This window comes from Alosa alosa, chromosome 4 (genome assembly GCF_017589495.1).
Source record: "Alosa alosa isolate M-15738 ecotype Scorff River chromosome 4, AALO_Geno_1.1, whole genome shotgun sequence".
Lineage (NCBI taxonomy): Eukaryota > Metazoa > Chordata > Actinopteri > Clupeiformes > Clupeidae > Alosa > Alosa alosa.
Genome location: NC_063192.1, coordinates 920235 through 935233, shown reverse-complemented (window position 1 = coordinate 935233; position 14999 = coordinate 920235). Strand labels below are relative to the sequence as shown.

The window sequence follows — 14999 nt, the reverse complement described above, 5'->3', positions numbered from 1 at the left end:
GTGATGTATATGTGCTGTTGTGATATATGTGGGTGGGGTATGTGGTGGCAGGGTGGTAGATGGTGGGTGAAGAACCGTGACTGTGTGTATCTATGTATTTCATGTCTGTGAGGCTTGAATGGTATGTGAAAACAAATTTCCTATGTAAGGACAAAATAAACTAACTAACTAAATTAGTACTAAATGAAGAGAAAATTAAATATATGCTATTTACTAAAGCAAGTAACATTGAGGTTAATGGTGTGCTAATAACCACTGGTTCCAGCATTGATAGAGTTTCTGAGTACATCTTGGTATATGGCTTGATGACAAACTCGCATTTAATTACCATATAGCCATCCTAGTAAAAAAAAAAATGGTTTCTTCTATAGAAACAAAGTCAACCTCCCTATGAAATGTAGGAAACAAGTTGTTGCAGTTTTTATGTCAGTTCAAGACTATGGTGATGTGATTTATAGAAATGCTACTGCTTGCTCACTTTGTCTGGAACGCTAATTGTGTCTGGAACGCAGCATAAGTTCCGACTTTTATTTTGAAATATTGTCGAATGACGGACATTTTCGTCACTGTCGTTACTTCCTATGGTTACTAACCACCGCCTTCACGCAGCCTTCTGGACATATCTCGGAACTTTGTGCAAGACGTCAGAAGTAGGCTACTTCGTTTATCCGTGGTTAATTCTGAAAGACAAAGATTCAGATTCATTGCAAGCTTTCTGAAAAGCATATTTGCAATCACCAGCCTTAGCTGTAACTATCAGGCTACCCTTAGCAAGTTGACTACCCCAGCTAAAGTCAACACCTGTGGGCAAAGTTAATGTTGCTTTCTGGGCAAACGTCAGCTGGTTAACGTTAAAAATCGGAGCATTTTTGGTTTAAAACATAGAGATAAATGTTTGAGGCATCAACGTTAATTGTGCCGTCTTGCCGTTACCCATATGAACATTAACGGTTCATAGATTATATTGGGGAAAATAGCTGACTGATATATCTCTTTAATAAGAAACTGTTAGGCTATTCATATTGCCGTTGTATCGCAGTGTTTTGTCCGCTTCCGCCATGATTAAGTACTTGCCTGATGAAGTGAAGGCAAAGCTTCGTTCAGGCATTGCTATTTGTTCTCTTCAGCAGTGTGTTGAGGAACTTGTTCTCAATAGTATTGATGCCAGCGCAACCTGTGTGGCAGTGAAGGTGGATGTAGAGGCTTGCAAGTTGCAGGTAGTCGACAATGGCCTAGGGATAGACAGAGAAGATTTTGATAGAGTAGGGAACAGATATAACACTAGCAAATGCAGCTGTTTGGAGGACTTGGAGAATCTGAGATTTTATGGGTTTAGAGGAGAGGCTATGGCAAGCATCATCTCTCTTTCTGGTTTGGTAGAAATATCATCCAGGACTAAGCTTTCCACAAAGACATTTGTTAAGGTCTTCAACAGTGGACAGAGTGTGGGTGTATGTGAGGCAGAGACAGCCAGACCATCTGCAGGTACAACAGTTACAATTTGCAACTTCTTTTGCAATATGCCTGTAAGGAAGAAATGTCTTGACCCTGTGCTGGAGATGGAAAGAATCAGACAAAGGATTGAAGCCATCTCTCTCATGCACCCGTCTGTCTCCTTCACAATGAAGAAGGAATGTACAGGAGCCATGCTAGTGCAGTTGTCTAAAGTAAAAAGTATATATTATCGGTTTGCTCAGATTCATGGCCTAGGGAGGGCACAAAAACTTCGTGAAGTTACACATTTGTATGGACAGTTTGAAATTACAGGACACATTGGCTGTGAGGGTCACCATAACAATAATCTACAATTTCTGTTTCTAAATAGAAGGCTTATACTAAAAACATGTATACACAAATTACTGAAGTGTATCCTCTCCAAATGTGCAACCTTCAATAAGCAATGTAGCAGTCCCATTGTCTCTCAGGTTGCTTCCAGCCCTAAAGAGCGTGTTGGAGGAGAGCTTCATGGAGTGTATGTGATCAACATCAACTGCAGTTATTCAGAGTATGATGTGTGTTTGGAGCCAGCTAAAACACTCATTGAGTTTAAAGACTGGGACAGTCTCCTGTATTGCATGGAGGAGGGTGTCAAAACATTTCTGAAAAGAGAGAGTCTACTTGAGACTATGCCTGAACCTGAAGCCTCTCAGGGCTGTTTGATCCCTCCTTTGTTTTGTCAACAGTCAGCTTTTTCTGACATTGGAAACAGCAATCAGCTTGTCTGCAGTGACTTCGTCAGGGGGAAGACACTGGCTTCAAAGTCTGTCCTCCGAAGAATTGCTGTGGATTTTACAAAAATGAGCGGAAGTTCTCCGCCGTGTGACAAGGATTCCACAGAATGTGAAATGGATGCTAAAGTGGCAATAGCAACCAAACTTGAACTGGCTTTTGAGACATCATCTCAAGAAGGAAACACTGTATTACTGAATCATTCAAATCTGCAAGATAAGCAATGGAACGTATCAAATTCAGTGTCTGTTAATTGTGAAGATGCTATCAACGATAGCGTTACACATTTTGACCATGAATACAAAGCACTTAATGTAAATTTTCAAAAGTGTAAGGCTAACAAAGTAAATGGAACAGAAATGACCAACAGCTCAAGCCAAATTTGCAGGCAGCCTTTCACTGCCGACATTGCACCTTTGATTCTAGAAGTCACACCTAGTCACAAATTGGCTGTGTCATATGTAGCTAGCCCTCTAAGCAAATTTAGAAGATTGTCTGGTGAGCTAGATGAAACAGAACATCAGCCTCGAGATGTATGTAGCAATCACATGACCTTTGTCAGTGAGACAGCCTTGGCAGTCAAACAGGACGCACATGTTGCAAACCTTTTATTTCCTGAGAGAAAGCAACACAAGACGGACAACTCCCTAACTTTTGTAGGTAGTGTGTCAAAACTACACACATTTTCAGGTTGTAGATTAAACAACAGAAGAAAAGTATCTGTCGCCACCAAGCTTTCTAATTTGAAACAGGCAAAGATAGAAAGCTGTGATTCTACTACGGAGAATGTTCTTAATGTCATCAGAAATAAAGATATCTGTAACTGGAAACAATTGGCACATTCTTCAATACAAAACGTGGACCATGGAGAGCAAGCTTTGGATAATACCCCTCTGCGTCCCATTCTTCCTTATTGTGTGGAAGATTCCCCTTCCACTCCTAGATATGATTATAAAACCTCAGAAAACCCTGACCTGTCTTATTCATTATTAAGGCCCTATCATACTGGTTCCTCCACTAATACCCATAACTTTCCAACAACAGCACCAACCCCAACCATTGTGGAACTGAACCCCATAGATTTGTGCATTCCCTCAACAATTTCCCCTACTGATAAGCTCAAGAATTATGAGATCCTCCTTCCAAGAGCTGCCAACTCAAAAGGATATCACACAGATGAATCACAGCAGAGAAATGTACAGATCCCAACATCAGACAACTGGCGGGCACACTATGATTACTTTGCTGGGAAAATGGTTTACATCAACAAAGTAACAGGACTAAGCAAATATGATACTCTGTCAGAGGAAGAGACAAAAGTGTCCTGCATGCCTGATGTCACCAACGCTGCTGTCCGTGTGCTTCAGAGAAGAGGTGAAATGTATTTTTGTATTTTTTCTGAAATGCCAGTTTGTATGAATTCTGAAATTCTATTACATTGTTCCATCTCCATTGATTTGCGTGTTTTGCAGTGGCCTTGCTAACCAAAGTTTAAAAGCAGACTTCTAACTTGCATATGACCACTGCTTAAATGGTGATGTAAGCACACATGATGAAGTTAAGGTTATTAATGTAATGTATTTAAGAGGTAGTACAATTCAAATGTATCAATGGGTCCTTCTATGTCAAATCAGACAAAATCCAGGAAAATGGTTGCTGCACAGTTTCAGATTTTGCTCAAAGTTTGGCCTTGGTTTTTTACACTCAATAAATGCCTTATCTTGGGAACCCTGTTAAGACATTCATATCTTAAAAGTATTATTCCTAGCATGTCCAAAATGTGTAGGATGAAAGACAAACATTTTCAGTATGACTTGACCATTGAAAGTTTGTGCTGAATGGCATGTCCATTTATTTTAATAGAAGGCCCTAGATTGAAATAAGTGATATTGAGGGTATTATAAACAATTTTTTGTACCCACATGGCATCAGTTTTTTTTGTCTGTAAATTATACAATACTTTATTATTTTATTGGGGCAGCCGTGGCACTCTGGACTTGTAACCGGAGGGTTGCCGGTTCGAGCCCCGACCAGTGGGCTGCGGCTGAAGTGCCCTTGAGCAAGGCACCTAACCCCTCACTGCTCCCGAAATTGCCGTTGTAGCAGGCAGCTCACTGCGCCGGGATTAGTGTGTGCTTCACCTCACTGTGTGTTCACTGTGTGCTGTTTGTGTTTCACTAATTCACCGATTGGGTTAAATGCAGAGACCAAATTTCCCTCACAGGATCAAAAAAGTATATATACTTATTAATGTTGTGCCAATATTTGAGGTATCTACGGCATATAAAGATGAACATATTAGGATAAAACAAGGTGTGGTTGCATTTTGCTTATTCATGTTTGTTTATGAGAAAATGTCTCTGTCTTTATCTATGGTACAACATTGATACTTTGTGCACTAAATGAATACATTGAACAACACATAGATTTTCAAATTCCTTCTTGCCTATAGAATGCCTACCCACATACTATTTTAGTCATTTGAATATGACGAAAATACACAATCTTTCCTTGTTATTTAAGTTAAGCCCATTAGATGTGGAGAGCTCAAATATAGGCATAACATTAATAATATATTGTGTTTATAGAAAAAGTAATAGCTGATATCTACAAAAACAAGTTTATTCTACCCTTAATGTCACTCTTTTTGCCCTTTTATCCAAATCTAGGAACTTGTAGAAATTCAAACAACAAACAAACAATATCTGAGACAGTGCAGCAACAACCTTACCTGATTTGACACGGGATGACCCATAGATATTGGTTGCATCCTCCCTATATGAAATCTAGAGCCCCACAAGCAAGTTCTGTGTTTTTGTACCAATTATGTTGACTATAGCCAAGTTTCCCAGTCCTGGGGCCTCATGTACAAAGCTTGTTCTACAAAAATGTTGCGTACGCACAAAAATACTGCTTACACTATCTTTCACGCTCAAGGTCGGACACAGCCTACATCTACAATGACAACTGTAGCTTTATTAGAGGATAAGAATTAAAAGGGAATGTGAAACCTATTTAGAGACAGCGCCAATATTTAGTTCCACGATTGTTGATGACTGGCTTATCAAACATTTCAGATTTTGATTTGACCTGTGATTTGCCGGGTGTTTTTCCTTTCATATCTCCAATAGCTTTCAATAGTTAAAAAAAAAAAAAATACATATGGGACAGGATCATAGGCTACTTTGACTTTCCTCGAGTAAGCATTCGCATTATTATTGTCACACTTGTGTGCAAATTATAGGAATAAGATCCAGAAATCGTAATGTTGTGGAAAGGTGGTCTGGATCAACTTTGTTTAGGCTATTCTACTATGGGTGCGCGATGCGTTGGTCTCTTACTTGGATAGGATTGATTTAATGACTGCAGTTATTTTTTAATTCGTACCCAGAACCTAACATATGCCATGGCGAGGTATTATAAGCAGGCCAATCATGGGAGGATTAGGAACTTTTGGGCCCCTGGGCCCAGATGTATTAAGGGCCCCCCACTAATTGTCGTATATGTGGGAGGGGGGGTTTGGGGGTCCTCCCCCAGAAAATGTTTAATTTGTTTGATGTGATTTCCTGTATTCTGGCAATACTAAATTCAATACGTCTTCAATTCATATGTCTTCTGAAAGCTTAAACAGAGCCCAGCCAAAAACTCAAAAAGAAATTGTATCAACTTTGAGGGACAGCTATGACCATGCAGGATTATCCAGAACAAACATGACGATTTTGCTACATACTATTCCTATTTATGTACCAGCATTCAAAATTTGAGCCTCCTACATGGTTTAGTTCTTGCGCTGTGGGCTTGTGAACTTTGACAAAAAAAAGAGGCCGAACAAAATCGACACCCCCTCCCCATGTGAAACTGGCTGTATCTTGGAAAGTACTGATCTTACATAAGAGTAATTTTACAGTGTGTCTCCTGGGTAACATGGGTACACCTGGTAATTTTTTCAGAATTTTTTGAGACCTAAGTGCGTGGGCCCTGGTTGAACTGACGTGGAATGACCCTTATGCTTCTTATTTATCAACATGGTTTTTAATCACTTTTGACCTGTGGGCGTTTGCCCTTTAATGTAATGAGTGTAGATGAGTGTTAGATATGGTAGATATGGGTGTATCTTCAGGTAGCCAACGCCCCCTTTACGCACAATCACACCTGTTGATGATCCTTATCAAGGGCTTCACTGCCCATTCTTTCCAAGGACTCTGATGACGATGTAATCCTACATCGAAACGTTAGTCACTGTTATGCACCTTAAAAATAAAAAAATAGTATAAATTAATCTGTAATCTGACTTTAATATTTGTGAGGTGGGCAAACTTTTTGGCTCAGTTCTGAAAATTGTCCCCCCACAACACACAAAAAAACATAATTTTTTTATAGCCTATCATTTAGTATCAAAAGTAATTTTGTTTTAAAATATTAATTGCTCAAAAAATACTGCTAATTTCATGCTGTTTAACAAATGTATAAATTGTGCACTGTCGCTTTAAGAACAATTCACATTTAGTTCTCAATGATCTTCTGCCAGCTGGGCTCCGCTATGGCTAGTGCTGTACCTATGACTGTGCCCTCTCACAGTTTATAAATGGTCAGTAGTGGGAACTACTGTTATTGCCTTCATGATTTCCTTTTTAAAGTTTCTTATAAGAAGGGGATATCAATTATCAACAATAAAAAGCCAGCTGGAACCTCTCTTGAGCGCTCAGACGCGTTACAATGTCAATGTCATGAAACATCATGTAACATAGAGATGACGGGCCTACTCTTTGTTATCTCCTTTGCAGCAGATCTAACTTGAATGTTATGCTACTCCATATAATTGTGAACGCGCTAAGAAGAGTGAAAAGAAGTTTGCAGTAAAGCTAACCATCATCGTCTCTATTGCAAGAAAAAAAATAGCGAGCAGCCTGATAACCAAATGAAATGCTCGGTGGGCCGGATTAAAGTGCTTGGCGGGCCGGATCCAGCCTGCGGGCCGCAGTTTGCCCACCCCTGCTTTAGATGTAGGAGCGTGTGATGGCCTACTGTAGACTTTCAAAAATCTTTTCAAAGTCTTCTGATCTATAGGTATCATACTTGCCCTTTTTCTTGTTGTACTTTCACCCCAAGGGGAAATTTATATCAAATCAAAACAGGGAAAATTAAAACAAAACAAAATAAAATCTAAACTTATTTTGGACAATTTGTTTTGTATTTAGTATGTCATTTGTAGTTTGTTTTTAAATAGGGGAAAAAATTATTAAAATCATAAATCGAGTTTGGTGTGAAAAAATCTGAGATTTTTTTTAAAGACATATCGCCCAGCCCTAGGTGGATTACGGTCTACGATTTTATCTATTTATTTTTAAATCATACACACTTATTCTGAAATGAATACCATTGAAATGTTTACTACAACTATCATAGTAAGAGATATCCCTCCTCAAAGTCATGTTGACACTACTTTTTGTAATGCAAGTTAATGGGTGGATTACGGTCTATGGATAGATGGTGCTGTTGCTGATATAGTTAGTCTACTCATCCCTGGACAGGAAATGATTTCCATACAAAACTCCCAGGGTCATTTCAGTTTACTTCCTTGTTTGGTTTGATGGTCAAAAAAGTGAGTTTTCCCCCCGCTATTATATTTTCACATCGTCTTTGACACATTCCGGTCGCAGTAAAAATTTACATGTTTTTAAATTTACAATAACGTTGGTTCTACTTCATGGATCTGATAACCACTTTAGCTTAGCGTGATCCCTGAATCTGACAACCACTTAGCTTAGCGTGATCCCTGTAAGTCTCTTAAAGTTAGTCATTTCCCAAAGGTGCGCTGGAAGTCTAAAGGTTAACAGACTCAAATATGTCATTACAAGTGCTGTGCAACATGAATAGGGTCCTTACGAGACACCAAGAAGTGTGAAGAAACATTATAAATCCAGTGTTTGTCTCATACCTCTGTTTCCATCAGTTGCTTCCTGTAGCCAAAAGTTCATACCAAAGTAAACTCATGCCTTTTCTCATTTCCATGGAGACCAAAATGTTATGAATTTATTTCCAAAAAAATGTATGAATGTATTTCCCAAAAAAAGATGATGAACATTGCAATGGTTATATATTGATATTAATGACTATGTAACAACAAGGAAACATTCCAAATGACAGATGAGCTAACACAGCACTATTGACAGGACCAAAAATGACTTTAGGAAAAATAAAGGAAAGAAAAAATTAATTATGAAATGCATAAATAAATAAATGGATTCATACAGAATATTGATAACTGGTATATTTATCTAAAAAAAATAATTTGAAGCTGTTAACAAAAGTAGTTTCCTATTTATCTGAATAAGTATTTATCACTATAACTTTAATGCTCTCCAAACCATAATGCCCCCTTAACCCCTAGAACCCGATTGACGCAAAGTGCGTCAAAAAACACACCCTTTCTTCTCTGTACATTGCTCCGGAACTGTTCATCGCAGCGAGATGAAACCTTTATTGCATGACAGAGCAGAAGTGGGGCTTTCCAAAGAGACTGTCTGTACGATCAAGTATGAAAATAAAAAAGAATCATGAAATTAAATCAAATTGCATCATATTTACAGTCTATACATCTCTGCGTTCACCTGCGCACCTATTACTCTCGTTTGAATTACCCGCGAACCTGTGATCGTATCGATATAGCAAGCATATCACATGAAAGACGGGACACAGGGCTATCCATTGGTACCATTGGTTTATCGATCCTTCTGGCTTATAAAAACAGACGAAGTGACTGCAAAATAATAACGTCTGTAATAATGTACACAAACCAACGCTGCAGTGCACACCCATTACTCTTGTTTGAATTACTCGCGGACCCGTGATCGGATAGATATGCCACACATGTCAGATGAAAGAGGACACTCAGAGCTATCATTTGATACCAAGTACATCCTTCTGGGTTATAAAACAGGCGAAGTGACAGCAAAATAATAACTTCATATAGCTGGACTTACCCCACGTTTTTTGTCTGTTCTTGTGGCAAAGCATGTTTATAATCCAACGCTATCGTGTGTTTCTCTATGGCACAGCATGTTCATTATCCGGTTTTGAGATCCTAGCAAATTCCTGCATGGCATCCAATTCAAGGCTCACATTGAATCCCAATTTGTTCAACAAAGAAACACCTTTTTTGCCTTTACTTTGTTCATGGCAATCCAGTAAAAAGTTGAGAATCATTATGAGTGCATACACCATAGGCACGCAGGCTAACACGCAACCTCGGGTCAAGTCAGGTCAGATCAGTTCGTGTCACAGATATGGAGCACAGAAAAGTCATTTTTCATCACTAAATAAAAAATGGCATTTATTTCCTTAAATCACACACCACATATTTCTGTAAATTGCTCACCCCCAGAGTATCCCTCCAACATGGCTATTATATTGCCCGATTCAGGACAGTCTGCCCTACACAAACATGAAATGCATGTAGAGCTATGAGCTTGCTGTGGTGAGATACATGTCGAAATATAAGAATTTTTATAATACACTTTATATTTTAACTCTTTAAAAAAAAAATCAATGCTAGTACTAATACATGAAATGATGGCAGATCTGGATAACCTAGACTCTGCTGAAAAAAACAATATATAATATGTGTGTGTGGCACAATGACCAGAATAAATCCTTATGAATAAAGGTAGTAAAAATGCCCTAAAAACAGCTTAGGGTTCTAAGGGTTAAATGACCTTTAGGTTTGACTGGACTTTACTTCTGCATTAGAGTTTGAGTCAAGGAGTCACCTCTGTCAGACAAAGGTAGTATTGCCTTATGTGTTAAAGTGCAGAACTGAACGGATGTTGGGCACAGGAATAGATGACAAAGGTATAACCAGATTATTGGTATTTTTTACTGGTTATGTATTGTTAAGATCATTAACATGGAAGGAAAATTGTCACTCATCAAGATTGTGTTTGTGACATTTTAATGTCTGTGTTTTTTAAGTTGACACTGAAGCAACCGATGGCCTTTCACGACTGTTCGCCGCATGGAAGAATCCAGTCTTCATACAGCCACTAGATGTAAGATGTTTTACATATCTTTGTGGCCAGTGTAACAGTACTGTGTAATTACTTACACTTAATTATTCTGTTTTGTCCAAAGATGTTAATTGTGAAGATGTAATCTGCCATTATTTTGATGTAATCTGCCATTATTTTACATTATTACTTTCTCATACAAATTTTAGGTGGCTTTGGATGTAACCAGTGGAGTGGCAGACCATCTACCTGTGCCAGTACACAACATAATGTTACCATATCGTTTTACCAAGGATATGATCACTTCCATGAAGGCATGGATCTTACAAGCTTACATAAGTTCCCAAGATAGATAAATAATAGGGCTGTCAATCGATTAAAAAAATGAATCTAATTAATTACATACTCTGTGATTAATTCATCTAAATTAATCACATATATAATTTTTGCTGTGAAAGTATTTTAAATATTTAAATTCAAATGAATCATTGAATAATCAGCATTAGTGACATTAAAGTTCAAAAACTCTTTTATTATTATTTTCACTGTTCAAATAATGGCCATAATAATCTATGATATGACCTAATATGCTGAGGAAATAAATTCAAAAGTGCTTCGGGAAGAAGTTTTTTTTTTTCACATACAAGGCATTTCAGGCCACAGATATAACCTAGGGGACACAATGAAAATAAATTGACACTCCCCTCAATGTCAACACTTATTTCTTTGCATTGATGTGCGACTATAGAGTTGATGAACTCCGGCGATATGCAAATTCCTTGCTGCAGACATTGCAGAGGACTTTATTTTCAACACTTGATTTTTATCAACATCATCAGGCCGTTTTTGTAAAAGTAAATGTTCCAATCAATGATCCAGGCAACATGTTTTCTTCTCTCTCCTTCATTTTACAGTCTAATTTTTACTGACTAGAACGGCTCGGGGTCAAAGATCATACGGAATCGATTAATCTGCACAAATTTTTTTAATCAGTTTTTTTTTCTCAAATTAATTAATCGAAATTAATCAGTTATTTTGACAACCCTAATAAATAATGTTAAAGGAATTATCCGGAGTAAAATGCACTTTAGATCAATTTACGGATGATTGGGAGTACATACGTTGAGTTGACATCCAAATCATGTCATTCGGATGTGTTTTGAGAAAGTTCGATGTTATAGTTTTTAGTCAAAACTCGTTAGACTGGAAGTGACGCGGGCATGTCATTTCGCCACTACAAAACGCTATTTTTATACCTCTTCTACAGTTCCAAACAACATTACACTTACGTGGTGGTGAGTAGAGGGTCCCTAAAGCCAAACCGAAGTATCCCGAGGTCTTTATGTGGTCAGATAGAGAGTCCAGAATGAATTTCATCAAGCCAGTACCTTTCCGGAAATGTTGCTATCTTTGCTGCCCTCTTCAGGGGAAAGTCCGTAGGAGTCGATTGCTCTCAAAACACATCCGAATGACATGATTTGGATGTCAACTCAACGTATGTACTCCCAATCATCCGTAAATTGATCTAAAGTGCATTTTACTCCGGATAATTCCTTTAAGCCTTGACAAAATGTACACTGGAGGAAAACCTCTTTTTCTCCTTTTTATTTTTAACTTTCAAGGTCATTCATCAAGTGGACAAAAAATTCCTAGCTTGTCTTGTCAACACAGGAAACCAGAAAATGTGTTTCAACAATAAACCAAAAGGCAAGTACAAAAGTGTATATTTTATTTTGCAGTCTCAGTTGTTTCTTTGAACAGTTGTTACTTTGAATCTGCCAAAAGGACATTTTAGCTCAACAGCCAATAAGATTACACCCATGCCTTTTGTGGCCCTGAAGAAACATGTTGATTGGCTTTAATAGTCTGGATGTGTTTGGGATGTCATATTATACTTTATAGTCTATAGTGAATCAGTAGGGGTGTGACGAGATCTTGTGCCACGAGATCTGGCGATACAAAAATATCACGATTCTCGTCAAGGTAAAAATCTGTCTCATGGAGAATAGGGGTGTGATGAGATCTCGTGCCACGAGATGGCGATATACGGGTCTGGTCTAGAGGTCTGCGCGGGACTGATTTTTCATTCCTGCTCCCGCCCGCTCCCGCAATATTCTGTCCCGCTCCCGCATTAATTGTGTAATTTTTAGTCCCGCTCCCGCCCACATCTGTAACATGATGTCCCGCTCCCGCCCGCTAAAGACCGCATGCAGGAGGGATCGCCTATTCAGTTTTTATTTCTGTCTCATGAAAGCACACACACCTGAGAAAGACTCCAGATATCAGTTTCTTGGTTCTGAATGTAGGCTAACAACTGAAGTAGGCCTAGTCTGGTGCCCTCTTCCTCTGTCATGCTTTCGATTTTTGAGTTTTGACAATGAGCAGCAGGAACAAATTGAACCCACGTAAACGACAATATAGGCTATAGGCCTGCTATCCGTCAGTTATGCTTAAACCACGTTTTTTAATGCTGCCTAACAGAACATCCAGCTGAACTATAGTTATGAACAGTACTTTAATCATTTCCATATTTAATTTTACGCACATATTTAATTTGCGGGAGTGCAGTGAATCATCGGTTTGTCCCGCACCCGCGAATCCACCTCTCTCATCCCGCCTGCTCCCGCAAAGAGCTTTCAAAAGTTGTCCCGCGCCGCATTCTTTTGCGTCGGGACCCGCGTGCATACCTCTAGTCTGGTCCACGATATTTCTCATCAAGGTAGATCTGTATTGCGCGGTCTCGTTGAGAAGTATCCAGCTGTAGTTTAAGCAGCATTTTGAACAATAACAATACCACTCAATTACACTGTTTTCCCTAAAGAAAAAGTGGCGTGGCTTTTTTAAGAGTGTGACATCACTCCCTCAACGGGGTTTTGTTTACTTTCCCTTCACTTCCAGTGAAGTGCCTAGCTACAGTAACACGCTAGCCACCAAGTGTGTGCCACTGCCACTTGCACTGGTTTAGTTTCAATGGAGAACATTACTGATATTAGTTGAAGTGGATAGTTTATACTCAAGTGAACTTGCAGCAGTATATTAAGTTTAAGCAAAGTCACTTGTTAGCGCATAGCTGTACCTAGCCATCCACTTGTTGGCTATAGCTTTTTAAGGTATCTCGGTTCACGGACTAATTAGATGATTCATTCCATGTTCTAAAGAATGATTAATTGGTATCATACAGGTTGCAGACTTTCTCTGCCAACGCTCTGGAACAGTCTACCACTCCATGTCCGCTCTGCCCCATCCCTGCCCATGTTCAAAAAGCACCTCAAAGCATTTCTTTTCACTAAGTCCTTTGACCCCTAACCCCCTCCTCTTTTTGTTGTTTACCTTGGGTTCCATGAAAGGCACTATATATATATAATAAGTTATTATTATTATTAATGATAATAATAATAATACTGAAAACTCAATTATTATCTGCTCTTATTGCATTTCCTACACTGGACTATTTGAACTTTCTGACACTAAATAGGATTAATGCATTATCATACCGGATATGTAACCATCCCACCTCTTGTAACATACACCTCAGGTGGCCTTAAACACCATGTTCTTTTCTCTACATCTGACTAACTTATGCATTTATCATGTATACAGACCTTACTGTTTTGTAACTGACCCTATGAACACAACGGAAGTGAGATCAGTGGGCGTCTCTGAAAGTAGCTGTTTTCCGGTTGTAAAGGTTTTGACCCAGAAGTTCGTTCAGCATGATGCAAGCTTCTTTGTACCCAGATTAGGGATGATGAGGGCTCTACAGTGCGCCCATTTCACGCGCACATGCGAGTAAAAATAATGGTGTGCGAGTGCAAAAAAATTTTTAGGCGCACTGGTGCGAAAGACTTCTAACCATGTTAATGTTTGCCTACAAAATACACTGCAACATCGAAAAACATTACTGGTGCGAACTATAGAATCATGTTGCTAATGCAGCATAAAAACGACACAAAAATACATTTTTGGCCTTTTCTCGGTTAAGAAGGCACTGACTTCAATGATGACTCCACATTTCTACTACATAAATCTACATTTCTACTTCAAAATCCCTTATCGGTCAGGCTCTATCGGAGATGGAGACAAATTGACATACACACACACATGCATGCACACACAGACGTATCCACACACACAGACACACACGCATGCACACACGCATGCACACACACTCACATCCACACACACACACGCACATAGGCACACACGCGCGCATAGTACTAGTTCATACATAGTACTAGTTCATCCCACAACAGAGCTTGTCATTATAGTATAGCACAATTCATTGCAGGATGACTGAACTGAAGAAGCAGCAACATATTCCATTGTATTCCACGTTAGTCACTGGTTGGATATCCTTAAATAACATTAAAAAGAAAAAGCTGCAAGCGGTGATTCCGGGCCCGAGCACCTAGCGAGACTAGTGTGCATAAAGCATGAAGCGGGTTCAAATTTGACAAATACAACCGAACGGTCCAGGTGCACTTTTTTCTTTGATGTTTTAAATCTGAATGGTGTTGTGTGGATTCTCAGTGTTTCGTTTTAAACTAAATTAAAAATGCAAGCAACAAGGCGATTCCCACAAACTTTTACCTCTGCTTGCCTAATCTGAATGCACCTGGGGTAAACAAAGCCTACATTTGCTTAATACTTAAAGATAATTTGCATGGCGTTGTTTGATTTGGAATTGGATTGTTTGGATACTAGGCCTACACACAAGTAGACATGTGTTGCACTGTACAGCCCTGCTGAGTAGAGACTTTGATG

The 14999-nt window shown here is 38.9% G+C and overlaps 1 protein-coding gene across 4 annotated transcripts in view; it reads left to right on the top strand.

Annotated features, from left to right (window-relative positions):
- Nucleotides 1-594: 594 nt before the first annotated feature.
- mlh3 (mutL homolog 3 (E. coli)) overlaps nt 595-14999 on the top strand; it is a 58180-nt gene continuing 43775 nt past the window's right edge. For all 4 annotated transcript variants that reach the window (XM_048241718.1, XM_048241719.1, XM_048241721.1 and 1 more), the window contains exons 1-4: nt 595-3603; nt 10201-10277; nt 10445-10549; nt 11858-11942. In XM_048241718.1, the coding sequence (XP_048097675.1) occupies nt 1059-3603; nt 10201-10277; nt 10445-10549; nt 11858-11942 (2812 nt within the window). In that variant the 5' untranslated portion in view covers nt 595-1058. The remainder of the gene's footprint in view (nt 3604-10200; nt 10278-10444; nt 10550-11857; nt 11943-14999) is intronic.